A 25,400-nucleotide genomic window follows, 5' to 3' on the forward strand; every position below is an offset into this window, starting at 1 on the left:
TGTGGTAGCTGTTACTCCTAACACTTGTGATTGTTTCTGGCGTGACAAGACTCAGAGAGAGAAGCTGTACAGGGATTTGCTGTCAATCTTATTCCCTTCGTTGCACATCCAAGTAACACTTAAGTGACCAGTCATTTTCATCTAACTTTGACAGAGGTATTGAGATTTCAAAGGGAATTAAGTGCCTACCCAAGGTTTTGTGAGACAACAGTAGCTAGGCTGGGGAAGCAGCTCCAGATCCCTGCCTTTTGTGAGATAACTCCCCTTTCTCTGGCCACACTGGAACAGCATATACACTTTAAACATGCAGCACAGCCTTTTCATGCGGTAAAGTAAGATCAGGTTCTGTTATATCCCTGGGTCATGTTCTTCCATATCAACTGGGGGGTGGTCACAATCTGTGTGAAAGACTGGAATATGATCACTGTGATGTTTTAACAGTTTTGGGATCACCAGAGCTTTTTCGCCATAATAGCTGGGCATTAGTAGTTGCCTTTCATCAACTGACTGTACTCAGCTCCAATGCTACCTAGTCCAAGCCATCACTCACTGATTTGCCTGAACTCTGTACAGCTTAGGGACAATAAGCGTATTTTCAGAGCACTCAAGTGGTTTTGTTTGAAGATCCCCCAAAAATTCAACAAATTAGTTATCACTAGATGATTTTCTCTTGGCAGAGAATCCTGGGACAGCTGAGAGGAGAAAAGAAACTGAGGAAACCTATTGTGGTCAAAACACTTAAATGGCCCCCAGTTATTGATTGCTCCCGCCTGTGCTTCATTTGCAACTTCAGAAGAAGCAAGCACGGGTTCTCAACTCCACCGCATGTTCTGTGTGGCCATATCAGCACTGTAACACCTTCACTGATAGCCAGCAAGATCACCGCATTGCAATTTATCTCCCAAAAGAAGCATTAAGCAGTACTTTCTCACTAGGGGGACCAAGTACCTCTTTGTCACTATGGCAGGGATACCTTCCATCATCAAGTCACCCTTTAAATAAACAAACGGAGCTTACTGGAGACCTCATAGCAATTGCTGCTAAATCAGGTGCCCTGAGCCTCAGCACTCACTCAGGGAAGACAGTAGGATAAAACCTCTGGACACAGCTCCTTGAAAATTGAGCCTCATGGCTGTGACTGTTAACCAACAAGGGTGGAGTGAATCTAATCGGGATAGTCCTGAATCATCTTATAAATGTTTATGGGTTCCTTGTTCATGACACTGCCAGCTGTAAGAGGCAGCAGAAAGCAAGTCCCTTTGTGCTGGCATTGCCAGGTCAACGGGGCCTTGGCAGTAAAGTGGTCATCCTTGTTCACCAAACTTCGGTCATTATCCTGTAGCTCATTTCCACTAAGCCTTATGTCCTCTGTTTCTGTAGCTATGGAGGAGAGAGCAACTCAGCGAGCAGAACGGAGGAGGAAACTAGAAGAAGCCAAACAACGAAGAGAAGAGGAAAAATTGGTAAGGAAAGTGGAAAATGAAATTAAGTCTCTTTCACACCATTCCAGTTACAAGAAGTGCTGTTTTAACCACAGAGTCAGGGACCAAGAAAAGGCTCTTTATCCAAAACAGGAGTTTTATGGCTTGTGAGAAAGCAGATGTCTGGCACACATCAAACCAAGTAGTTATTGCTGCATTTGCATTCAGTGACCCCACTAGCCCTGCCACGTCACATGCAGACACTTCATGTTGATGCAGTTGCAATTCTAGAAGCAGCCTCCCTTACCACCCCCCAACCACCTCTTTCACACCTACCTCATGACTGTAACTTGTCCTTGCTGAGGATGGGAAGGGTGAAAGTGCATGCAGAGACCCACTTGATTGGACCTGGCAATGGTGGGCTTCCCCTCCCCTGCCTTTCCTGTCTGGTCATGTGCAGCTTGAGGACATGCAGTCTGACCTAGTAAAAATCCTGCATCTTCCTAGCAAATCTCTGCTGAAGAGAGAAGATACTGACGATATTTGCATAGTTAATATACAAATTCTGTGATACACATCCAACAGAGGGGCTTCAGGGCATTGAGTTGTTACTGAAAACGTTGATAGTAACTTGCATTAGGATTAGAAAGCTCAGAACTGGGGTCCTAAAACAACCAGTGTTTCTTCCTTCTCCAAGCAAGAGAGATGGACTCACATATGCAGGAGGCTGAAACAAGCCTTAGAGAACACTGTAACCATAGAGTGGACAGACAAGTATCAGGTTAGACTTCCTCAGCTGCAGTTGCCATGATCTTAAGAGATCAGGAAGCACAGTCATAGTAATCATGCATTATGGTTGGTGTGGGTTTTAGGCCTTTGATGCATATACCAAGAGCAAAAACTTTGTGAAATGAAAGCAGAGTGAGGTCTGCAAGGGGAGTAGAAAAACATTCAGAGAAGGATATTGTGCTAAGCATGACCAGTACTGAAGTAAAACAACTTTGATCTTCAGTGTTTGGGAAAAGAAATGTTTGGGTACCTGTAATGCTGCTTTTCATGTAGAAGTAAAACTTCAGAGCAGAGCCGAGGAGCCCAGAACCAACTTCAGCAATCAGGTTATCAATAAATAACTTAGTGTATGGTTTAAATTTTTAGGGGAAGAGTGGGCAAATACTATAACTTGGGGCAAAGATAGATACATATATATATATATATATATAGGTAGTAGAAAGAGAGAGAGAGAGAGAGGTAGTAGAAAGAACAGTCCCTCCTTCCTCTCCCTTCCACAGTTCATTGTCTAGCATAGATCATGTCTAGTATGTGACAAAGTCTGCTTCCTTCTGAAGTTTCAGCTGCTGGTCAATACTAGAGGAATACTGGAAAAGCTTAGAGGTCTGTGTGCTCTGAAAATGTCACATGCGCCAAATTAAATTTTACCTTCCTCCATTTTCTCCATTTCAAGGCCCAGCTGAAGGCTGAAGAGGAAGCACGACAGAGGAAGGAGGCCGAGGAAAAGGAAGCTCAGCAGGAAAAACGACGGGAGGAGAGAAGGCAGCAGAAGCTGGTGACCAAACACCTCACCTGTTTTCCCCCGCCTTTAGCAGGGATAGGGAAGAAGAGCCATTACCCACTCGCACTCAGTCAGCAGCCACAGTAATGTGAACTGAAGGTCTTCATTAGTAGAGCAGAATTCCACAGCACAGCACCCACTGTATCGCCACCTTCCCCCTTTTTGGCAACATTAGGGGAAGGGCTGTGGACCAAACACATCATGAAGTATATACTGGCTCTGTCTCATCAGCAAGACTAGAGGTCCCAGCTGGTGGACATTCACTGCTGAGGTATAGCCACATAAGCCCCCCCAGCAGCAGCATGTTTCCAGTACTTAAAGGGCTGCTGTAAAGAGGACCGAGGCTCTCTCTTCACAAGGAGCCACATGGAGAAAACTAGTGGCAACAGGTACAAGTTGCACTGGGAGAGGTTTCATCTCAATATAAGAAATAAAGTTTTTACAGGGCGAACAATCGTTTGCTGGAACAATCTCCCCGGGGACATGGTAGAGTCCCCACCACTGGAGGTTTTCAAGATGCAATTGGACAGGGTGCTAGATAACCTCATCTAGGCCCCCTTTCCCATGAAAGGTTGGACCAGATGATCTTTCGAGGTCCCTTCCAACCTGGGCTGTTCTACGATTCTGTGTTTGGCCTCCTTTCAGGCTGCTCCTTCCACTTGTATCCCCCTCCAGTATTCACAATGATACCAGTCACAAATACATATCTTAAAAGTAAACAAGCCTGACATATATCAAGGGCAACTTTCCACCTGAAGAACAGAAGCATCCTCTCCTTGGAGCTAGCCTAGGAATAGCCCTACTTCATTATTGTTACCTGGAAATGAGCTGTCCTAATAACCCAAATAGCATGTTTGAAATCCTACAGGAATTTGACCTACAGCTACTGTTCTACTTGGACTGAGTGTTTTAGCATGCCTGACCTTCATCCCTGAGTCTCGGTCAAAAGTAATATTGTACAGTTATATAATACCCACAACCCTCCCCTACTATTTAGGCTAGATTAAGTGGTAGGGTCCACGCGTAAACTCAAGATCATTTTTGGACAGGTTTTCAATCTGGTTTTATAAACATAGAAAGCTGCCCTCCTCGAGCTCACCAAAGCATCCCTCCCCACATTGATGAAGGCCCATCAAACGGAGGTTCCTGCTACGTCAGCACTGCTAGCAGTCACAGATTATATGTCTGCTACAGTAACACCAAACTGCAGTGCTGAGGGAAGGCCACATGCTGATACATGGCCCACGGAAATGTCCAGAAATACCATCATGTTCCATGAGGATTTTCAAAACTGTTTGCTCTGCTTTCTACGACAGGTTCTAGTACATGGGGTCATACCTTCTCTGGTCTGCACTGCTAAAGATGATGCAGATCCCTATTTCCTGTCAGGTCAGGAACTCCAGCTCCAATATGACAATCTATTGTCATTGCTTAACATCCTCTGCACCCAGAGTGAATTAAAACTACTGCTCTTTGTATTGTAGAAAGAGCTGGAGAAGCAAAGGAGGCTGGAGAAAGAGCAGCAGCTCCAGAAAAAGGCCAGAGATCACTATGAGAAGGTCCTGCTGAGAAAGCTGGGAATGGTGCCATGGAAAAGGCTGAAGGAGCAAGCCAAGGAAAACCTGGTGGTAAGTGCTGAGGATAAAGGAAAGGACTGGTGCCATGGGAGGAAGGGAAAAAGAATGGATGCAGCACTTAGCAGAAACCTTAATAGGCTCATAAGCCAGGTAGAAATGGAAAAAGCAAAAGTTCTCCCTGCACACCCTGCCCTATATTAGTTCTTTAAATCAGCCCATCTGACAATAATCATGAAAGGTCATCAAATACCCACAAGGGTGGCATCCTCATTTATAGCTGATTAAACAGGAACCAAAAGGACAGAGAAAGGAACAAATTTCAGTCTAATGAGAAGTCATCTTTTGTTAGCCTCCACTTGTCTGCAGTACTAACTGCCACATGATTTGATGCCAATAACAGAGCAGGAGTTAGTTTAGTATGATACAGCCAAAAAAATTGAAGTTATATGACATGAGCCTGTCAGTTCTCTTGCTCCACAGCAAAGCTAATCAGTAAGACACCACCAAACCACTGTAGTTACAGTAGTTGACCCCAGCCCATCACTAAGGCTTTCCCTGGAGTTGCTGCTGGTGCAGTGTTGGCCACTGCTAGAGGTAGGACACCACAGGTGATAATCCAGCGATCTGTTCTAGACTGGCTATACCTTCAGTGCAGAATAGCAAGTGGTAGCTTCTGAGACCTTGACACACTTGCTAATGAAACATTTCCATACATGACTGAATTGGCATGCCTTATCAGGGGTGGACTAATAATACTGAACCATATCCTGAACATTTAGCCAGAGCCCAGGGGTAAGTTGGCAAGCTTCCATTTAAGTCACTGGAACTGCAGCTACTTACAGTACTCGACCAAATGCACATAGGCCTCCGGCTGGAAAGAAATAGAGGGATAGCAGCTGCTCCGTAAGTCCACCCTGCTGATCAGCATTATGGATGGGGTTGGACTAAACTGTTATAGGCCATGCCTCTGCTCCATTCACAATAGGTTAAACTGAGCATCTAATTCAAAAGGATATTCTCTAGAAGTGACCACAGCAGTAGCCTGATAGAGAGACTCGTCTTGTTCGTTATGCTGACCCCTCTTTGTGGGAACCTATCCTGTAAGTTATTCCAGCTGTCAGACACCTGCATTTTGTGGGCACCAGAAAGCTGAGATAATTTTCTAGTGTACCCAGTTTTCTGTAGCTTTATGTTTATGTAGTCACTAGTCCAAGTAACTAGCTGCTGTCTCTGCTCTTTACTTAGGTGGCAGAAAGGCACCACTGCCTAGGCCTGCAGAGGAAATGCCTGATTACGTGGCTCCAGCACACCCAGGGGAGCCTCACAGAGAAGGTGTCTCGGGCTGAGGACTTCTATTCCCATACATTGCTGAGACGGGGCTTCAGGAAGTGGCTAAAGGTTTGCCTGCACCACAGTGGAGAAATTATACCAAGCGAGCTAGCTGCTGCCACAGTTTCTCCTCACCACAGTGCCACTTCACACACCTGCAGCCCAACCTTTGCTGAGTTACACTGTCCCCCTTTCAGCAACATCATTCCCTTCTTCAGAGACCTTCTTTCAGCTCTCCACTCTGTATCATTCTCCTCCAGCCAGGACACTGTCCTATGTACTGCTCCCCACCTCCACTTTTGCACTCTCTCACCCTGCTCCCTGCTGATTTTCCTCCATTCCTGTCCCCATTACCCTTCACTGCCACAGTCTTAGCACTGCTCTGTTTCTGCTTATTGAGCTGGGGGTTGGGAGAAAGAATCCATTCTCACCTCTTTCTCTGTCCTCCTTCCCTAGTACAAGGATTATCTCTCCACTCTGGAGGAGAGAGCGAGTACCCTCCATGCAGCCTGCCTCATGAGGAAGTACTTCTGGGCATGGTTTGATGTGATCATGGAGGAAAAGAGTACTTTATGGGAGAAGCTGAAGATTGCTACTGAACACAGTAACAAGTAAGTGCATTCCCTTGCCAGCAGTTCTTTACTTGGGTTTAATATACCCTATAGATTATTTTAGAGACTACTTTTGACAGGTCAATTATCTGCTCCCCAAGAACGTGTGAAACAAGTTCTTTACCGCTGGTATTTTGCTTCTGTGATATGCACAGACAACATCAGCAGAGGTTTGTGGTAAGAATTTTCCACGCAGCCTGGCAAAGAAAATTGAGTGATACCCTTCACAGGACTTCGCTGAAAGAGAATTATTCGCTGAAAGAGAATACAGTGAAAGCGGATAAGTGGCTGAAACTTTCTAAGCTGATTAGCAGATCTGGCCATGCAGCTTCTGCTAAAAGCTGCCTTAGGAAAATCTTTAAGTACAATTATAGCAAGCCAAATGATTGTGCAAGAATTACGCTGTATTGTTTTGTCCACAGCAGATGATTTAGTTCATAAATCCAAAGCTGATCAACTAGAAACCCTACTTAAGGAATCTTTCAGTTTATGCCATCGTCAGCCTGACTTGGCAGTGAGAACTACAGCAGACAGTTCTACTGATCATGACTGGAGCTGGACGCACCCAGTTCATTGTCCCATAACTGCATTAGCTGTGCATTTTAACAGGAGGAAAAAGCTATTGTCAAGGTTCAGCAGGAAACAGAAGAATGTTCACCTACCTCGCTGTGAAAGCATGTCAGCTGCATGCAGTCATGAATAGGCTGTGCCTCTGCATAGCCCAAACAGGATCTCCAGCACCTTGGAGGAGCAATTAAACTAAATTCACCTCTTATGTGGTAGAGTGAACCTGTTCTATCTTGCCATGTCAGTAAGAACAGTACATGATTTAACCCGACAAGCCAGCAAACTGGAGGAACCAGGGAAAATTCAGACCCAGGAAGAGACTGAATTTATTCTATGTATGACCTCATATTAGGAGCATAATCACCTGTTGATCCTCATTACCTCTTCCCCCACTGACTGGCAAAAGCCAGTTCAGATCTTGACATAGCAAGCTATTCTTTGGAAAGGACTGTTGCTCCCTAATGCCCATATGGGAACCCAGGGCAAGGCACCTTTGGTAGGGTGATTAGAATCAGGTAAGAATTGGAGCCCAGCTGTCTGCACTCCCAAGTGGTTAGTCTGGACCAAACGGGCCTGCATTTTTCCTGAAGAAACTCTTTTAAGAGACCCTGTTTATTCTTCAAGAAACATCTTTCATCTTCAAAGCACTAAGCAAACACCAGCTAATGAATCCTGTCAGAGGGAGGAGCAAAATTCTTGGGGGAGAGGAATATAAAAGGGCAATGTGTTATTTTTCCCTGGTATGACTGACATATTAATGGAGTAGTCTGCATGCAGATGTTTAACATGTCACAGCCCTGACTAGCAGCAGAAAGGACAAATCCCACATGTATTTTAGGGGAGTTCCCCCCTCAAATAGAAGTAATTTTGTGATTACCTGTTACATTATGCACACATCTGCATGTTGTCACTTCTTTCTTTGTGTCCCCAATTTCTTTAAGGAGAGTCATGCTGAATGCATTCAAGGCATGGAGGCAGTACCCATTACTGATGAAAAAGGAAAGAGAAAGAGAGGAAAGGAGAAACCAGCTACGCAGGAGAGTAGCCGAAATCCTCCCTGACTTCCAAACATGACAGAAGAGAGTCACAGGAGACTGGGAAAGAGGACAAAAAGACTGATTCTGTTCATGCTATCTTCCTACTGATTGAAACAAATCTGAGGGGAAGTCCTGTCCAGTGCAAAGGAAGCTCCCTGGGGCCACTGCTATCATAAACTAAGCATATATGGAAACTTACCTGATGGTTTCACTTTGCACTTCACTGGGTCATTCCCCACAAAGTCATCCTCGTGTGAAGTCTCCATAGTAGTGCCTTGGCTGATGGCAGTGAGGCCTAGGTAACCAAAGCCTAGCACAGGGTGTGTTTCAGGCCAAGACCATTTCTACATGCAGGGCTGCAGCACTGACATGAATCCTCCTCCATCACAGGAAGCACAGAACTGAACTGCACCTATTTTTCCTTAAGCAGTAACCTGGTGCTTTTCTGTTGCCAGTACTCTGTAGGGTGACACAGCTTGATCAGAGAGCAAACAGACCTGACTGTCAGCTGACCCCTAACCACTACTGTGAACTTGGCCAGCCAGAGAACAGTTTCTAGCTAACTGTGCCAAGAAAGTTTGGATGGAAGGAGGAGAGGGAAGAGCTATTTATGCAAATCATATTTGCTAACAGTCCAGATCACAGCATCACATATGGACAATCTAAAACCTGGATTCTTTTTCAAGGGACTGCCTAGTTCACAGCACTGGCCAGCTCACAAAGCACAATGCTTTGATTCTGGTGGCAAAAGGCGATTCCAAATTTATGAGTCTCTGTCTTCTTATCATGTAAACATTTTCCAAGCTGGTTAACTGTAGTGTTTAAGGATGTATTGTGCAAATCTGTCTGGGCCTTTTCACTTAATCCAGCACTTCAAAAAACCCAAAATCCAAGAAAAAGGCAGACTGTATTTTACATAAGCTAAAGCTGACATGATTAAAATGAATGTTTCTTATCACTGTTTAACCTTAACCTGCAGCATGGTACAGATAGGGTAATGCCATTAAGGTACAGTATGTCTTGTCTTAGCAACAGCATAAGGCAGGAATCTGGAATTGCTTCCCCCTCACAACAAGATAGGCAAAGTTCTCTCCAAAAGCATTTGGCAGTACAGGGAGCACTTAGGTAACGCCAGGAAGACAGTTTACTATTATCCATTGTACTGGATAATTTTTAAATCCTGTATATGCATTGAAAGTTTCCAATAAACCCAGATCTGAAATGAGCACAACTGAGTTGTTGGCACAAATGTGTTAGAAGCCAACTGAATGGCACTGGACAGAAGTCCAGGGTCAGGGACCCAGAACAGCACTAAGCACTGCAGATGAAGTGGTATACAACAGGTCAGGTGCCCAGGCACAGCGGCAGGCTCCAGAGCTTTAGCACCGGGAGTTTGTCCATGCGGAGAGCTCACAGGGATGTGGTCAGAAAGCCTCCCTGCCCACACAAGCCAGGCTGTCGAGCAGACTCTCAGTGCAGGTCTGAAGACGACTGTCACTCCCAGGTTACCTCCCACAGCCATCCTCTACAACGCATGAAACTTTACCATCTCCCAAAGGCTGATTACAGATCTGACCACCAGCAGGTCAGATGAGCACATTAGCCAAGCACAGGGAGCTGAAGGTGCCTGCATGGAGTGTGGGCGAGTATAGACCATCTGGCTGCATTAAAGGCAGATTGTGAGAGGAAGCGACAAGCTGAGAGAGGGCTGAATAACTCATCTTGCGGGGAAGAACGGGCACTGCAGAAGGGTAGCATCTTTCACAGAGGACTGAACCAAAGAGGCAGGGAGGAGCAGAGCTGGGGCCTGAGCTACCAGACTAATGCCCCAGTGCAGCCAGCAGCCATGCTAGGTGCTAAGAGCAGCAAGCTGTGGCAGCAGAGCAGCAGCAATGCACTTTCTTTTAGTCTACTCTCTCCTGTTGGAAGCCACTCCCATGTAGTGCCTAACGAGCTCCTGGACCGCCTCCGAACCAGCCCTTATGCTCCCAGGTTACTGGCGGCCTCTTCCTAAGCCAACTTCCTCCTTACCGGAGCTTGGCAATGAACACAGCAGCAAAAGTCTCCAGCCCACCCTCCATCTGGATTCACAGCATAAGAAGGATAGTGAGCCAGAGGATGAAAAGCAAGGACACAAGGAGCAAGGGATTTCTCCACTAGAGAGAAGGTAGCATTACAGGCAGGTGGAGATGGGACACACCACAGCCGTAAGGGGAAGAGCAGGAGCATGGAGCAGTAGAAAGAGCCTACATGCAGCCTGGTCTTGACCCTAGCAACAGGCTGAGCAAGGCTTGAATCTACATCTCTCACACACTGAAAGGGTGCCCCAAACCACTGGCTACTCAGGGGTGCATCCAGTTTATTGAACTGCAGATTCTTCCCCCAGCGATGCCACACTTGCACATTTTGTCCTCAAGATCGACAGCTCCCACTCACCTCAGTGCCCACTCACCATCCATGAAAATAATGCTGCTTTTGTGGAACACAGCTTCCCCCACTCAGAACATGAAGTAGTCAACACTTGAAAACTGGCCTTTGTCTCCAATACTCTTACCTTCTAGAGTCTTCTTCTATTCTTAGCAGCTTTGACAAAGATTCTCCTATTAAGATGCTCTTCTGCTGGACAGTTCAAGCGGTAAGAAGCCAAAAAGATGATCCAGAAGGAGCTGTACTTTGACACCCCTTTGCCCTTGCCTACCACTAATTCCATGCTAGCACAGAGCTGAAGCCTCAGCTGCATCCAGCTAAGGGAAAGGCATGATGTTCAGGGATCAGGCGCATTCATACTGAACCTGGTCAGAACCAAAGGGGAGATAGAGAAGCCCCCTTCCTCATTCAATCCACACCTGGCTGAAACAACTCATACCTCCTTGGCAGAAGCAAGGCTGTGCCTGATGATGCTGTTGAGAGACTGCACAGGACACCCCTAAAATCCCTGGCATGATGTTAGTGTTTTGCAAATTAAAGCTCCAGCAAACAGTTCTCAGCAGGAGGGTGACACACAAGAGAGCTTGTCAGACCGAGGAAACAGCTTCAGCCTGCAGCTGTGCCAGAGCATCCCTCCTGCTCCGGCACTTGGTTAAATGCAGATATCAATGCCTTAATGCTGGTCATCAGCCCACACTGTCACAGCTCAGGCACACTCCTGCCTGTCAGCTCCTTGCTTTTCTTAGCAAGGGAGGGAGGTGGCTGCACAGCCAGACTTTTTCTCCTGCACAGGGTGGGGGGGGAGGATTTTCATTTTGGTACCACAGCAAACACAGAACCCTGAAATGATCGCAAACTCCCCTTCTCCCCAACCCCATCCCAGCTGACACCTGCCCTCCAGAGTTCTTACATGCTTTCCCAAAAACCTTGACCACAGAAATATCTTCTTCTCAGTAAATCTGTACCCCAGGCTCTTCAAAGTCTCCCAGGCCCAGCTCAAACTGGATTTGAAACAGTGCCTGAAGTATTAAACAATTTCCTCTGCTCCCCCCAGGCAGACAAGACTGTAGCTGCGGCAGTAGTTAGCCTGGGAAGGGTCTATGAACCACTGCGGTCTGATCCACAGCTCACATCTTTGCAGACCTGTTATGCATTATGGACACCAGCCACAGTAGCGCACCTTGGCCTTTCCCCAGCACATGAGCTGCTGCTCCAGACATACTCCTGCGGTGTGGGGACAACATGGCAAGCCACAAGGGGAAAAAAATACCTGGGGAGAGACTGTAGTCTCACGTGTCCCCGTCATCAGCACTGGAGTTAATGAAACTGGTGGTTGCTGGGGTGTCAGAAGTCTGACACCCTTCTGCACACACCACTCTCACTGAACTACAAACCTGGTTCACTGCTAGTGCAAGGTCCTTGTTGTCAGTGAGTGCAAAGTAATTTTCAAAGAGAAATAGCTGAACAGCAGACAGAAGCGCCACCCAGGCAAATCAAAGCAGAGCCCTGGGAACAATCAAAGGCACCTGTGATTCTACTCATTAAAAGTCATCTTGCCTTTCAGCAGATGTCCCAAGATACTGACAGGATCAAAGGCTACATCTCTTCGCACTATCTGCGCAGAGAATATCCGCATCATTTCCAAACATGGCTTAGAAGAGGCTTTAAAGGAAGAGACTGTTCCTTTTTGCGGTTCTGGATGTATTGTGTGGGCAGGTATAGGAAGGAAAACAAGACACTGGACAAAAAGGCTGGGAACCTAATCAGATACAAACACTCAGTATCTGACAATGGATTGCTCTCGGGATGCAAGATCTTGGTTCAAAGCCCCACCGCAGGGGAATATCCCTAGTTTCCAGGGTGGTGAGAACTGCCAAGCAGATCTCTCTTTCATCCCAACACCAACAAACCCAAAGGTCAACTTTTGCAGAATTGGAAGAACACTTGTTTCCTAGCTTCTCCTTAGCCTGTTACTCCCTTATGCCCAAGTCCAGCTCACAGCTAAATAGCCATGAGATGATGGCAGCTTTTGGTCATTTGAACTGGCTGAGTGTGTTGGCATAAATCAACAGGCCACTCCACAAATAATTTCTAATCATTTATTTTGATTCGTAATTGCATCAATTTGGAAACACTGAATACAATGCAAAATGGGACACAACCACACACACCACTCCTTTCAACAAAGCTCACAAATATGTTTCACAACGTTTCTTCCTAAAGCTTAGGATGGGAAAAAAAAACCCAAAAAAACCCCAAAACACCCCACTCTCCAAGGTAGACAGTTCTTCCAGAGCCTGTCATTCTTCACATTATCATCAGAGGAGTTCCATAAAGACAAGATCTTGGGAGGCTGAATTCCCACATTTCAGAAAGCACCTCACCTGTCTGCAGAAAGATTTTCACTGTACAAACATCCTGATAGTGGAAGAAAATCCTAGGAAACTGCAGAGTTCTTCACTGAAAGCAATACAGGAAAACACATCCATAATCACACATGCTTCCTGCCCTAATGAGGCAATATACATTCATATAGAAAGAAAAAACCAAGCACATTATTAAGACATTAGGCAGTGAGGCAGTATCCATTTTATCTTCAGAAGAAATTTTACAGCAAATGATTTCATTAAGACACTTGAAAGCAACCTACTTTGAAGAAAAAAAAGCACCATCATAGCATGAAGGCTGAAATGTGATTAGGAGTCACAAGCAGCACCAACTCAGGCTCACCAGTGACTTTTGTCATTTGAGGACAAGTTAAATGGAGAAACAGTCGATGTGGGGACCTGTGACTTGCCTACAAAAAAGCACGATGTAAGAAGACACAGTTAAAGAGTGCCAAGCCACCATTTACAGGGTGTATCTAATAGTGCACAGTTCTTAGCATAGTCACCAAACAGTAGGGTGCTGGCATTTGGACACGGAGGGTTTAACACTACAACAGCAGCAACATCAGAACCCTGGCCCCTGAAGAGTTGCCCTGGTCTGCAGAAGTCCACACTATTTGTGAAACAACAAATGCCTCTTAAAAGGTCATGGTTAAAGCAGGATAAACTAATTTCCAAGTCTGGACAGAGAAACATCAAGGCCAGCTATTATTAACAAAACCCTTCCCTGCTTCTGAACAGCTCTAGGTCCCCTCTTCTTACACAGGGAAAACTTTTCAAGGGCCAGCAGGGTACTGTTTTCTGGACTGCCAGGTACGTGCATACAGTTTTACAGGTGAGACACTGGTCCTTGCCTCAAGGCCACACACACCTGACCCACAGGTCACCTGTCAAATGCAGCCTGCTCCCACTGCTCCAACACCCAGGTAGCATGGATCTAGGTAGCTACTAACACAGTGTACCTGAGGACTGACTCTTTTATGCCTAGGTTTTAACATTTTACTACCAGTGAGGCCAATAACAAACTCAGCAAGAAAATACTCAGAAAAGAAATTATCCTTTAGTGCACAAGAGATCACAACACTCTGCCCTTGCTATAAGTACAAAAGGGAGCGTTACCCTTCAAGGGCTTCTTGCTAATTCTCAGGGCTATTAAAAGGAGAGCTCTAAAGTATGCATCTGAAGCTTGCAACTCTTCTGCCCTTTTAGATACCTTTTAGATATCCTGTTACTTTATGCTTCCCATCTCCCAAGGCATTCGCAAGGTAAATCCTCTCAGGAAGAAACTAGGATGGTAAACAAGAGCCATGTCCTTAAAGAAAGGGTCACCATTGCTGTGCAGATTACCGCCACATGAACTTCCTGTTCACTGGGGAATCGGCACTGCATTCTCCTCCTAAAAAATCCCAGCCTTGCAACCCTTTTAGTGTCCTGAAAGTTCCAGTTCCCTCTGGAGTGAGTGCAAAAATAAAGTTTACTTTAGCACTATATTGGAGTGGGATTGACCAAGGTATGGAATGGTTACATTAGTCCAAAGTCCTCTGTTCCTAATCTGCACCCAAAGTTCCCAGTGCCTGGGAGAACACCACTGAGAGAGTCTCGGTGTAAGCAGTTCAAATAATCTCCCACAGCAGAGCTCCCTAAGAGACACAGGATAAGGCTACACGGGCAGCCTGCAAAGTAGTAACCAATCTCTGCCTGCGGGACAAAGTGAGCACAACAGGGTCAGGCACTGCCAGGGAAATGATCTGTGATCTGCTCAGATTTCTCCCAGCCAGGAGTAGCAGGACTCTGAGAAACCACTCATCTCAAACCTGTAAACACTCCCAGAGCTCGTTCAGCTCATGGGCACATGACTGATTTCTGTGCACGTAACTCACAGGGACAGAGAGGTTGGCTACCTCCACTGCAGGGGTTCGTTTAGCCCAGGAGGTCATTCTGCCTTAATCTACCCAAGCGCCAGCAGGATGAGATTTGAGAAGATCACAAACCTGCTAGCCCACAGCAACCTTGTCTCCAGGGTTGCCAAGCTCCAGTTCATCTCAGAAGGCACCACCAAATGCATATGTGCCATGGAAAAATTTACAGACAACTCATGTGGAGGCGAGGTCTTTGTGTGAATTTAAACTCCTAGGGTCAGGCTCCAAGCTCCAGTCTGAGGTCATAGAGAAACAGTTAGGACAGTCCAGCTGGGTGCCTTTTTCTTCACTTTAGGGCCAGGGAAGCAGTCAGAAACCTCTTAGTATGTTCAGTTAGAGGCAGGAAGCAAGAGAGGTGTCCTCTTTAACTCCTTCTAAAGGAGTGCTCACTGGATGAAAAGGGGTAAGAGGAAATAAGGGACACTCAGTAGGTCAGTAACTCTTTCTGCACAGCCACATTCCAAGTGCAGCTACTCCTCAATTATCTGCTGGTTACAGAAAGTGCCACTTGAAGAAACCAAACAGTGCAAAGAGGGACATGGTCTTCACCTTAAACTGGGACATGTAATCAGGAACACACACACCAAATATGGCAGGGATCTCAAGGGACACCCCCAACCCTGCTACCTTTTGGCACCACGTACCATCTATCCGTTCTTCAGAGATAATGCACAGCAGCACACAGTGAATGTGCACTCAGCCAACATCCCCCAGCTGCCTGCCACGGAAGTGGAGTCAGGGGCAGGTATGATCTGTACATGCTGCACACGCATCTAAAAACATCAGTAGCTAGGACAAGGCTCTCCCCTCTGCTTCTGCATCTTAGGCCCAAGCCATAATTCTTGTGCCATAGTCCCAGGCTTTTCCAGCCAGACCTTTCATATTACTGCAGGGCCAACAACATACACAAAGGGTTTCAAACAAAAAGCAACAAAAAAAACCCCACCCACAAAACCCAGAAACCATCACCACCACCAAAACCTTGTGATTTCAGCTGAAGCTCAAGTCTGGGCAATAATACAGTTGCAGTCTGATGAGGAACAAGTAGCATTCTTGCAGAGCACCTTTAACACATTCACCTGCGGTGCAGGTCATCTACTCTAAAAACAGACAGCTCCAACACATCCTCTCCCTACATATGCAGGGACTGAACTGTTCCTTGGCTTCCTGGCTTGAAAAAAAACAGATCTACAGTCAGGCTTCTCCACAGTGACTGGGTTGAGAGGAGACAGGATCACTATGTTATTAGCAACACAACTGACCAAGATGCTACCTACCAAAAATGCTGTTAGCAGAACTGTCTACTCTCCCACAGACTCCCTTCTCCCATAGAGGGAGGGAGGAAGGTAGTTTCCATAAAGCTACAGTAACACTGCACAGCACTCTTGTTTTTCCCTCACAGTCCACTGTTACATGTTATTTCAAAACATCTCCTTCATACTTGGTGTATTTACCTGCTGTCTCATGTCACAATCCATAACCAGAGCAGAAACGCTTTGAGGGAGATGAGCCAAGCCTTCAAACCAACACAGACCCAGCTTGCAGAACGAACGATGAGATCGAAGATGACAGTGTCTTCCCACCCAGTCAGACAGATGGGGATGGAATAACAACTTTAGCGGTCAAGAGGTGAAGGGATCTTGCAAAGCCCTACAGGAATGCTGCTCACAAAGGCACTTAATACAAGCATGTATACAGCTGGATGGAACAGAAGATGGGGGGAGGGGGGATGCACCGAAGAGGAGGGAGCAGCTCAGTGACTGCCTAGACAGTCTCTTTTAGGCAAAGAGCCTGGCTTCTACAGAGGTCCATCTGTTATCTATATCAAAAGTTCACCCTCCTGACATCTCTGAAGTGTCACACGTAGGTACAAGCCAAGGATTCCTTAACCTTTGCAGGAACTAGTGCACGCTCTCAAGTCCAGCAGCGGGTTCCTCTTGATGCCAGGGTTCACACCTAACAAAAACTCAAGTTCTCAAAACCTTGTGCTCTTCTTCCTGCTGAGCTGAGCTGCACAAAGTTTCCCACAGTGGAAAAAGGCAGCAGGCTCCTTCTCTCCAGGTTTGTGCATATGGCTTACTGCTTTCTGCATCCTATTGCTGGCTGACAGCACGCAAAGAACCATTCTGCCTGGAAAAGCCTCTGATGTTGTCAGTGACGGGATAGGCAGCCCATACACCGACTGCGAACGAAGGGTGTGGGAGGAGGGAGTCCTACTGGAAGGGGCCTTCCCCTTGCTAAAGAAAGTCAGTCAACGTCATCTGCAGAAAGAAGGGTGTCACACGATGTCTTCAGCAGAGCGCTGTGGAGGAGAAGACCCCAGGCTCAAGAAATGGCCCCAGTTGCATAGGAAACCCCTGTTATACTGGCCAGTGTCTATCACTAACCCACCCAGGAGCCTGCGCCCAGTGTTGTCCCGCAGAGCCAGCCGAGCTTCCCTCTCGGTCACGTTGTAGCTGATGTTCAACAGCTGGATAAGGAGGATGTATCCCATACCAGCTGTTACAATGGCACAGTACCACACACAGGTGAACGACAGAGCAGAGCTGGCAGCAGGGAAAAAGATGGGAAGGAAGCTGTTTAGTTTTGAGGCAGCTGCTTTAGAGTGACTTTCCCTGGTAATCACTATCCTTTCAAATCCCTGTCTACATCTGCCACAGTGATCTCACTTTGCTGCTTTCATCAGATAATCTGTAAAGGCTTTCTCAAAATTAAAGCTTCAGAGCTTACTTAATGAGAGCTTTTAGCGCTACCAGAGCTACTCTTGCACATTGCTGTCGCACTACCTAGCTCTTTAGTCTGTCGTAAAGGTACTCAGTCCTTATTTAAGGACACAACGACACTCAATACTCAATAGATCATGAAATGGAGTACAGAAGAAGGTAGAGTCACTTGTGCTAGTGTACTCTGCCCATCAGCGGTAGCACCAGCCTCTGAACTCGTGTCCAACGTTTCTCACCACCCTCCCTGCCAGACAAGGCATATTAATGCTGTCTGTTCTAAGCAGATAACTCAGAGGGACAGTCACTAGATAAACAGTGATGGACGAAAGGGAAAGACAGCACATGGATTCCAGACTGTCAGACCATTACCTGCATCTGGGGGCAAACACGTTTAAGGGTGTATCTACACAGGATGCAATAAAGACTTCAAATCCCAGCTCCTCCAACAACTTTTTCCAAATAAATGGTGAGTTCTCTCTGAGTCTCAGGCTCCCCACCTTCGCAAAAGCAGTGATGTATCCCCTGCTTTCCAGAGCTTTTTAGGGAGCACTTTTTGGTCAGGTTTGACAGCCAACAGCACTGGCCTAAAGCACAGAATAAGGAACAGGAGCTGAGCTGCCTGACCCAAGCCCATTCCCACCCCAGCTCTCTCCCAGACAGACATCTCACCTGTAGTCAGAATAGGCCCCGGGGCAGTAGAACAATGCCACAAATGGAGTTCGGCCCCTACAGACGGTGTGCAGGGTCAACGTAATCCCATACACAGAGGTGAGCATGAAGAAGGAGAGTGCAAGGATGAATGCTTGGTGGTTCTGCTCCCCTACACAGCTGTTAATCCTCCAAAAGGAAAGAAGAGATTACTTTGCTTAAAAAGAAAAGAAACTGGCTTCTCTTTCCTCCTCCCTCCCCCAGCTGTCAAAGAACATAATTTCCAAGGTGCTTCTATACAACACAGGCTAAGAACTTTGAAACACATTCAAAGAAGCTTTATAGCTTTTTAGAGAAAGGTTATAGCCACAAGTCAATAGACCAGTAGGGTAACGGTGGTAGACCGTTTGCCTCAAACTTTTAGCAAGTGCAGTATCCTTCGCTGAGACACATCTATACCCTACTGCTCCTTGGTTCCAGCACTGCATGCACACAGGCAGCTTTGGGTTCCCTTGCCCTGGGAGAGCACTAATGCAAGTTAACTGCTAGATTGCTAGTGCTCCACAGACCAAGTCTTAAAAAAAAAAAAAAAAAAAAAAAAAAAAGAAAAGAAACACCAAAACACAAAACAAAACAACAAACCACCCCCAAAAACCCACAAACCAACCCCAGATGAAACCAGTAGAGAACCAAAGGCAATTCTGAAGCATGCTGTAGAAGTTATCAGCTATCAGGTCAACCCACTTACAATAAACAAGAGTTGTTTAACTTGTTCTTTGAAATGGTAAATACAAATTTTTTGTTTTAGAGAATGCCACCAGGCCTTGCATGTAACAAAAGCAACCCCATTTGACAGGGACTGTAAAAAAAGAAGCTAACTTTAAAAGGGGAGGGGGAAAGAGAGAGAGCACGCGCGCAAGTGCACAGGTAGCCTCAGCGGTGCAAAACCTACCAGACACAGTGATGGTCCAGTCTCCTCACACATCTGCCACAAAGCCGGCAGTGCCCTGCTCGGGCTGGTCTGACCAGCTGGCATTTAGTGCACCAGTCCTTTTTCACACCTTCTGGCTCTGCAGCTGACATCCTGGAATAGCCCTTGGCCTCCCCATTCACAGCACGGCCGCTGGCAGCTCCTGACGTGGTGACACCATGGAGCACGTTGGAGCTCCCTCTAACACTGTTGTTGGGCAAACCCTGGTGCGATGACTTCTCGTTGCTTGCTGGGATGGGAAGGTAGCCAGGGTCTTTCTTGGCTCGAGACAGGGCTGCAAGCATAAGAATTAACCCGCACGTGAGAGCGACCACTTGGGAATACCCCACGTGGCCTCGGGGAACCACCTCCTGGAGAAACACATAGTACATGTAGCCCAAGGAGAAGAGCCCCAGGCTCAAGAAGAAGAGAGTCCGTTCCTTCCTCCTGTGGGTGAGGTAGTAATACCACAGCACCACCACGGGCAGAGATGTCAAGATGACGAGCCCCAGCAGGAAGTGCAGAGCGGCGACGTGGAGGAAGACAGGCAGCAGAACGAGAGGCGGCACGAGGCTGACGTTGACCTTCACGGCCCCTGCGAACCAAGGGACCCGCAGCCGGTCTGCCACGGTGTCGGCGATTCTTTCCAGAGCTCCCGGGGGCAGGGATCTGCACGTCAGCCACCTGTTAGGAGGGAAGCACAGACGCCGGCTAGCAGACGGGCAGCCGCGCACCCGACGCCCTTCCCCTGCCTCGTCCCGCTCCTGCAGCCTCCCCCGAGGCGCCCAGCCCAGCCGCCGACCCGGGGCGGCCTCCGCCCGCCTCCCCCTTCCCTCTCTCCCCTCGAGTTTCCCGAGAAGCGGCGGGCAGCTCCCCGCCCCTCAGGGCGGCAGCCCCGCGGGGGGTACCGGCTGCCGACGGGGCTTCCCAGGGGGCGAGGGGACACCCAGAGCCCCCGCGGGCCGCCGCCGGGAGGGGGTCTCGCAGCTGGACCCCTGGCCAGGCGGCGCCCAGGGAGGCGGGGGCCCGGCGGGGCTGGGGTGGCGGAGCCGTTACCTCTCGCAGCCCTCGTCCAGGTCCTCGCAGTCGCAGCAGCACGCCGCCAGGTGGTTCCTCTCGCCCCGCCGGTCCACGTACTCGCAGCAGCAGAGGGGCTCCTCCATGGCCGCCCGCCCCGCCGCGACCCTCCCTCAGCCGCCGCCGGGCCAGGGAGGCGGCTCGCACGGCAGCGCCGCCGCGCCAGCCGCCCCGCCCCCCGCCCAGCCGCAGGTGCCTCGCGCCCGCCACCGCCTCCTCCACAGCGGCCCCGCCCCCTTCGGCGGAGCCCGGCCGCCATTGGCCGCCCGCGCCCCGAGCGTCTCCCGACGGCGGAGGTGTGCGGAGGGGGGGGAGGGGGCGAGGCCCCCCGCCCCGGGCCCATCCACCTGACGGCGGAATGGCCCAATGCCTGCCCGGGAGGGGCGGGGCTGGCCGTGACGCCGTGGCACCTGGCTTAAAGGGCCAGCGCAACAGGTGGCGGCCGCGGGAGGCGACGGAGGGGGGGGGGCAGCACGGGGTCCCGCCGCCACCACCTCCCGCGGCCGGGGAGAGGCCCCGACCCAGCCCTGCCTCCCCCTTCGCAGACGGGGGAAACAAGGCTGGGATCAGCCTTGCTGCTCCCCGGGTCGGACACGCATGGCTGGGGAAGCGTCCCATCCGGCAGAACAGAGACCTGCCCCTTGGAGGGCGTCACCCAGGAACGCCAGCACCCACACACGCACCCCCTAAGCTACCCTGCCCTGCGGACAGAGGGGCTCGGCTGTTTGCACCGCCGCACGACAGACGAAGCGGCACGCCAGCCGGCAGTGCCCTACAGCCACGGTCGGAGCCCGTAGGGATGTTGCCCGGTCCCTTGCTTTCAATTTTTATTTTCATCTTCCTTCTCTCAACTTGCTTAGAAAACGCTTGAGGCCAGAAAAAGAAAAGGTGTTTCATCGTCAGTGGGCACACCATGCTAAAGAACTGAAGAGCAGCCCTTGATGGAGGGAAAATACCGAGGGACAAAATTTATCTGGCAGAGCTAGAAACATATGGCAGAAGGCAGCCTGCCAAAGCTCGCAGTATGCAAGAGATTTAGCAAAGAGGTATCAAGCATCTTCCCGTTTAGTTAATTAATCTTAAAAATATTCATCCTTAAAGATAGTGACTTGTTTTACAAGGTCCCCATGGCTAAAAAAAGCATATAAAGATCCTGTGGCTGTGAAACCACTACCTGCTCTTTTTCTCTGAAACACTCTTCACTGATGGTCATTTCTTAAGTTGACATAAAAAGCTGCTATTTCATTAAAAACAAGCCCAGCTCTCTGCTGAGGGCGCTCTCCCCTCCTCTGAAATTTGCAGATCCATTCACCAGCAGTACAACTGCCCTCGCTCACTCACCACGGGATTTGAGAGCTCTGCGCTGTTCATAAGCGCGACTCTCCAGGATACAGGGCTGGCAGGAGAGACAGATCGCCAGGTTACGGGAATGCAGAACCCAACTTACTTCTTCCAGAAACCTTTATTCTGTGCAGCTTTTAAGCCAAATAGTAAAGAGTCCGAAGGTGACGGTTACAATCCCTAACCTGCAAGTCCTCACACACACATCTCTTCTTCCAATGTCTTGAACGGAAAGCCAATGTGGGTATTAACTCTCAGTCTTGCCGCTCTGTGTCCTATTCAAGTGGTCAAAGCTTCTTTGGAGCATGGAAAGGGAGATCTTTAGCTGTGAAGACACAACCATCATACCCCCCCCAATTACTTAAGTTAGTCTCCTGCATGGGTGAGTGATATCAGGAAAACAATGTCTCCCTCCTCCTTTTCTTTTAAAGATTTCATGCAATTTCCTCCTCCCTCTTTCTATAAAGAGTTGCCTTACTGTGCTCTCCTAACAGCTATACTCTGTACAGTTTATAATTACTAACAGTCCAGTATGATCAAGCCTTACTGCCCTGCCAGACAACAGCGCAGAAGATAAGCCACCCCACTCATTTTTAGTCACAGGTAACGTTCATAGCAAATATTCTAAGGAACAGCAAAGCATGAATTTTCTTTTAATACCTGGCCCTCCCAATGCATTTTGGTGCACAAAATGCGTTTAGATTATTGACAACCCACAGAAAATACAAGGTAACAGGCACTAAGATGAATTCCAGACAAAAGTGTTCTTTGGGATGAAAAAGGTGGTTGAATTCTCACTTTTTTTTTTTACATTCTGTTTGTTCAAAAGGCAGTTTAACACTTCAGAATTAGGAATTTTTTGGGAAGTAAGCAGAGAAACTGAAAAGGGCACGTAATCCAGGAAATTAATTTCTACAGTGAAATTTCCAGCACTCAGAAGCTTTTTCAAGCTGTGATCAAAATGGTTTATTAACCATTAATAGCAATTAATAGCAATTTTAATAGCAATTAATTAATAGCAATTTTGTGTGCAGAGACACCTCTGAACAAGGAGTAGCAAAACCAGCTTCTTTTTCTACCCTCCCCTTTAGTGCGTGGGAGAACACAGAGCAAACTGGTGATGGATAGAGGTACATGTGAACTCCCCCTCAGCTTTCCTAATCTAATAATTTCTTCTGTCAAATTTTAAGATTTAATAAAAGAACTTAAAATCAGAATATTCATAGGTTATAAGTAAAAAACAAAGTATGAATTTACTGTCCTTCACTTACTGAGTTGAAATTTCAGCCTAGAGGTTTACCAGTCCTGGACTTCAGGATCAGAGAGACACAACAGCATTCAACAACCTCATTTTTTATACAGTGTTTGTAGTATCTAAGAGCCTGGAAGTGTAAATTACTGGGAAGAAGGAAGATTAACTCCATAGCTATGGAGCCTCTCAGAAACATATGGTCTGTAGAATGTATTTATTTTTCACTGTAGATTAGGTGGCCCACACATACCAATGCTAAATGAAGCTCTCACCAATATCTAGAAGAGTAGTGGGGAGCAAAAGCCAGGATAAACCTGAATTAAGAAACCACATAATGAGGTGGGCAAATACTTAACATTATGTTTTGAGTTTTCTTAGAAAAGAGGACCTGTTTTGAATTACTCCAGTGTTTGCTTTGTCATGATTCAGAACTGCATCAACATATCTCATCAATAAAGGTACTTGACAGGTTTAAGAAATTGACATGAATATTTAATCTTAGTCCAAAGAGGAAAAAAAAAAAACCCAACAAAACAAAAACCAAAACATCACAAGCATGAGCATTGCCTTTGTACCAAATTCAAGCCTAGGACAAAACAAGTAAAGGAGTAATGATGAAAACTTTAGTTAACACCAGAAGAAATCAAACAAAAGCTATGATGGCAGAAGGGAAAAAAACCTCGAGCTGACAAAAAAAGTAATCACCAGGAAAGATTGTAGACATACCTGCTCAAGCATTTCAATTGAGTCTCTTAAAACTCCCTTCACATGTTTAACCTGTTCCTTATCATATTGAGGGATCTCCTCTTTTGATACCATTTCTGGGGATATGCTGAAAGAGATTGAGATTACATCAGAAACACGAAACAAGCACCTCCATGCCTTTCTAAAAGCAACTGCACTCTGCCACCATTGCTCTGCCATTGCTAAAAGCATCCTTTTCCAAAAGCCACATAAAAAGCTGCCTGTAGTTGAAATTCAGTCCCTGTTGCCTTGAAGATACTGCCTCAGACCTTTGCAGACAACAACCACCAAGAACAAATGTGCTTGCATTATGTCTACAATGCAAATTCTCACACTTCAGAGGGCAAGATCTTTTTTATGAACAAAGTTACTCTAATCAGTTCTGAGATGATCACTATGGAGGTCACCACACCACTTCCATACTCAAGATCAGATTTTTAACTTGTTTGCCGATACCACATTCAAGAGAGGAAGCAACATCTGAGCCTCTTCCATGTGTCCGAATGCAAAAGGCACCTAACATGGAAGTTTGAGAGGGAGAGGGGATTTAGCAGGAGACTCACAGAAAGAGGCTAAGCAGCTAAATGAATCTTTAACATTACATTTGAGATCACGCTGGTTCACACAGGATGAAGTGAACACTTCGGTTCTGTGATCAGCCCTATGATATTCACAGAAGATGAGTCACAGCAGGGTGATAAATGCAAGCTAAGGTTAACACTCCCCCAAGTAACAGCTTGTCAAAGGAGAAATTTATTACTGTAAGATGCAGTCAGACATGTCACTGGATTTGTGCATAGACCACAGAAGAGCAGCAAGCCCCAGCAGCTTTCAAAAACTTACCAAGTTTCATTGTTCAAAATCTATTTCTTTAGATCAGATTCTAACATAAGCTGAGGAAGAAAGAAAGCAAAGACTGTGAATTCAACTTACTTCAAAGAGCTTTCTTCCTGAAGCTGGACATGATAGAGGGACTGAGCTGCATCCTCTATCTTTGACAGTTTGAGAAACAGTGTTATATTCAGCAAGACCAAGAGCAGCAAACTGTAGAGAGAACAGAACAAAAATCAAGTCCTATAACAATTTCAGCTGCAATGCTACAGAAACAAGGTCTGGCCTACAAACAGCTAAGAAAAAGGGTGTGGGGCAGCGCTATACTGAAAATAAAGATATAGCCAAACAACTCCTAGCAGTTAGCTTTAAGCTGTGTAATAGCAATCTATAAGAATAACACCAGTGTCTCCTCTTGGAACTTTTAAAACTAGGAATGAGTAAATTCTATAAGTTTTTTTATAGGATCAGACATATGTAAACCTGCAAGGTAGACTAATTCAGCAAGTCAGCATTTTCATTCCATGTGTCACTTCTTAAGTCAATTAATTCCCTTCCTATACCTTAGTGCTCCTATATATACATACATTCAAATTAGGTTAGGATCTATCACGCTACATGCAATGTTAACATGCAAGTGAGGTACAGGCAAGTACAGATAAAGACCAAGATGAGCTTGAGTCAAGCCACGTTTTAATGCAAGTGAGTACTTACAAGACACTCATTACTACAATGATGGTGGTGGTCCTACTTACAGCATCTCTTTTCCTTCCTATAGGGCATGGAAGAGAAGGAGGTTAAAAAGTACTGAAGAACATTCCTAAAGGATGCCTGCAGATACATGTCAGTGCCCAGCATTTCACACAGAATAGCTCAACAGCTTCTGATGGAAAAAAATAACAGATCATGTGGGTGCACAAGATCATCTCCAACATTCACCAAGGCATTTCTGCAGTCATCTCAGGTAAG

General features: G+C 46.9%; 3 protein-coding genes across 26 annotated transcripts in view; 1 reads left to right on the forward strand and 2 right to left on the reverse strand.

Moving 5' to 3' along the window:
* The window catches only part of CCDC191 (coiled-coil domain containing 191), a 22,010-nt gene extending 12,313 nt beyond the window's left edge, over positions 1-9,697 (forward strand). For 2 of the 6 annotated variants that reach the window (XM_075512836.1, XM_075512826.1), the window contains 6 exons: positions 1,381-1,463; positions 2,884-2,985; positions 4,476-4,619; positions 5,814-5,966; positions 6,354-6,508; positions 8,017-9,688. In XM_075512836.1, the coding sequence (XP_075368951.1) occupies positions 1,381-1,463; positions 2,884-2,985; positions 4,476-4,619; positions 5,814-5,966; positions 6,354-6,508; positions 8,017-8,149 (770 nt within the window). In that variant the 3' untranslated portion in view covers positions 8,150-9,688. Of the gene's footprint in view, positions 1-1,380; positions 1,464-2,883; positions 2,986-4,307; positions 4,381-4,475; positions 4,620-5,813; positions 5,967-6,353; positions 6,509-8,016 lie in introns of those variants that run through there. The other 4 variants (XM_075512818.1, XM_075512845.1, XM_075512809.1 and 1 more) reach the window with 4 other exon arrangements.
* Positions 1-20,414, reverse strand: part of ZDHHC23 (zDHHC palmitoyltransferase 23) — a 28,712-nt gene extending 8,298 nt beyond the window's left edge. For 4 of the 13 annotated variants that reach the window (XM_075512922.1, XM_075512899.1, XM_075512886.1 and 1 more), the window contains exons 1-3: positions 20,243-20,414; positions 19,169-19,870; positions 18,238-18,405 (exon numbers count right to left, since the gene is read on the reverse strand). In XM_075512922.1, coding sequence (XP_075369037.1) covers positions 18,238-18,405; positions 19,169-19,870; positions 20,243-20,349 — 977 coding nt within the window. In that variant the 5' untranslated portion in view covers positions 20,350-20,414. Of the gene's footprint in view, positions 1-1,757; positions 1,955-7,170; positions 7,250-11,074; positions 16,802-16,982; positions 17,392-18,237; positions 18,406-19,168; positions 19,871-20,242 lie in introns of those variants that run through there. The other 9 variants (XR_012777269.1, XR_012777267.1, XR_012777266.1 and 6 more) reach the window with 7 other exon arrangements.
* Positions 20,415-21,688: 1,274 nt separating this feature from the next.
* GRAMD1C (GRAM domain containing 1C) overlaps positions 21,689-25,400 on the reverse strand; it is a 55,995-nt gene continuing 52,283 nt past the window's right edge. For 3 of the 7 annotated variants that reach the window (XM_075512979.1, XM_075512971.1, XM_075512993.1), the window contains exons 15-18: positions 25,146-25,203; positions 24,534-24,644; positions 23,583-23,688; positions 21,693-21,929 (exon numbers count right to left, since the gene is read on the reverse strand). In XM_075512979.1, the coding sequence (XP_075369094.1) occupies positions 21,852-21,929; positions 23,583-23,688; positions 24,534-24,644; positions 25,146-25,203 (353 nt within the window). In that variant the 3' untranslated portion in view covers positions 21,693-21,851. Of the gene's footprint in view, positions 21,930-23,582; positions 23,689-24,533; positions 24,645-25,145; positions 25,204-25,400 lie in introns of all 7 variants that reach the window. The other 4 variants (XR_012777280.1, XM_075512987.1, XM_075513014.1 and 1 more) reach the window with 4 other exon arrangements.

This window comes from Mycteria americana, chromosome 1 (genome assembly GCF_035582795.1).
Source record: "Mycteria americana isolate JAX WOST 10 ecotype Jacksonville Zoo and Gardens chromosome 1, USCA_MyAme_1.0, whole genome shotgun sequence".
Taxonomy (NCBI): domain Eukaryota; kingdom Metazoa; phylum Chordata; class Aves; order Ciconiiformes; family Ciconiidae; genus Mycteria; species Mycteria americana.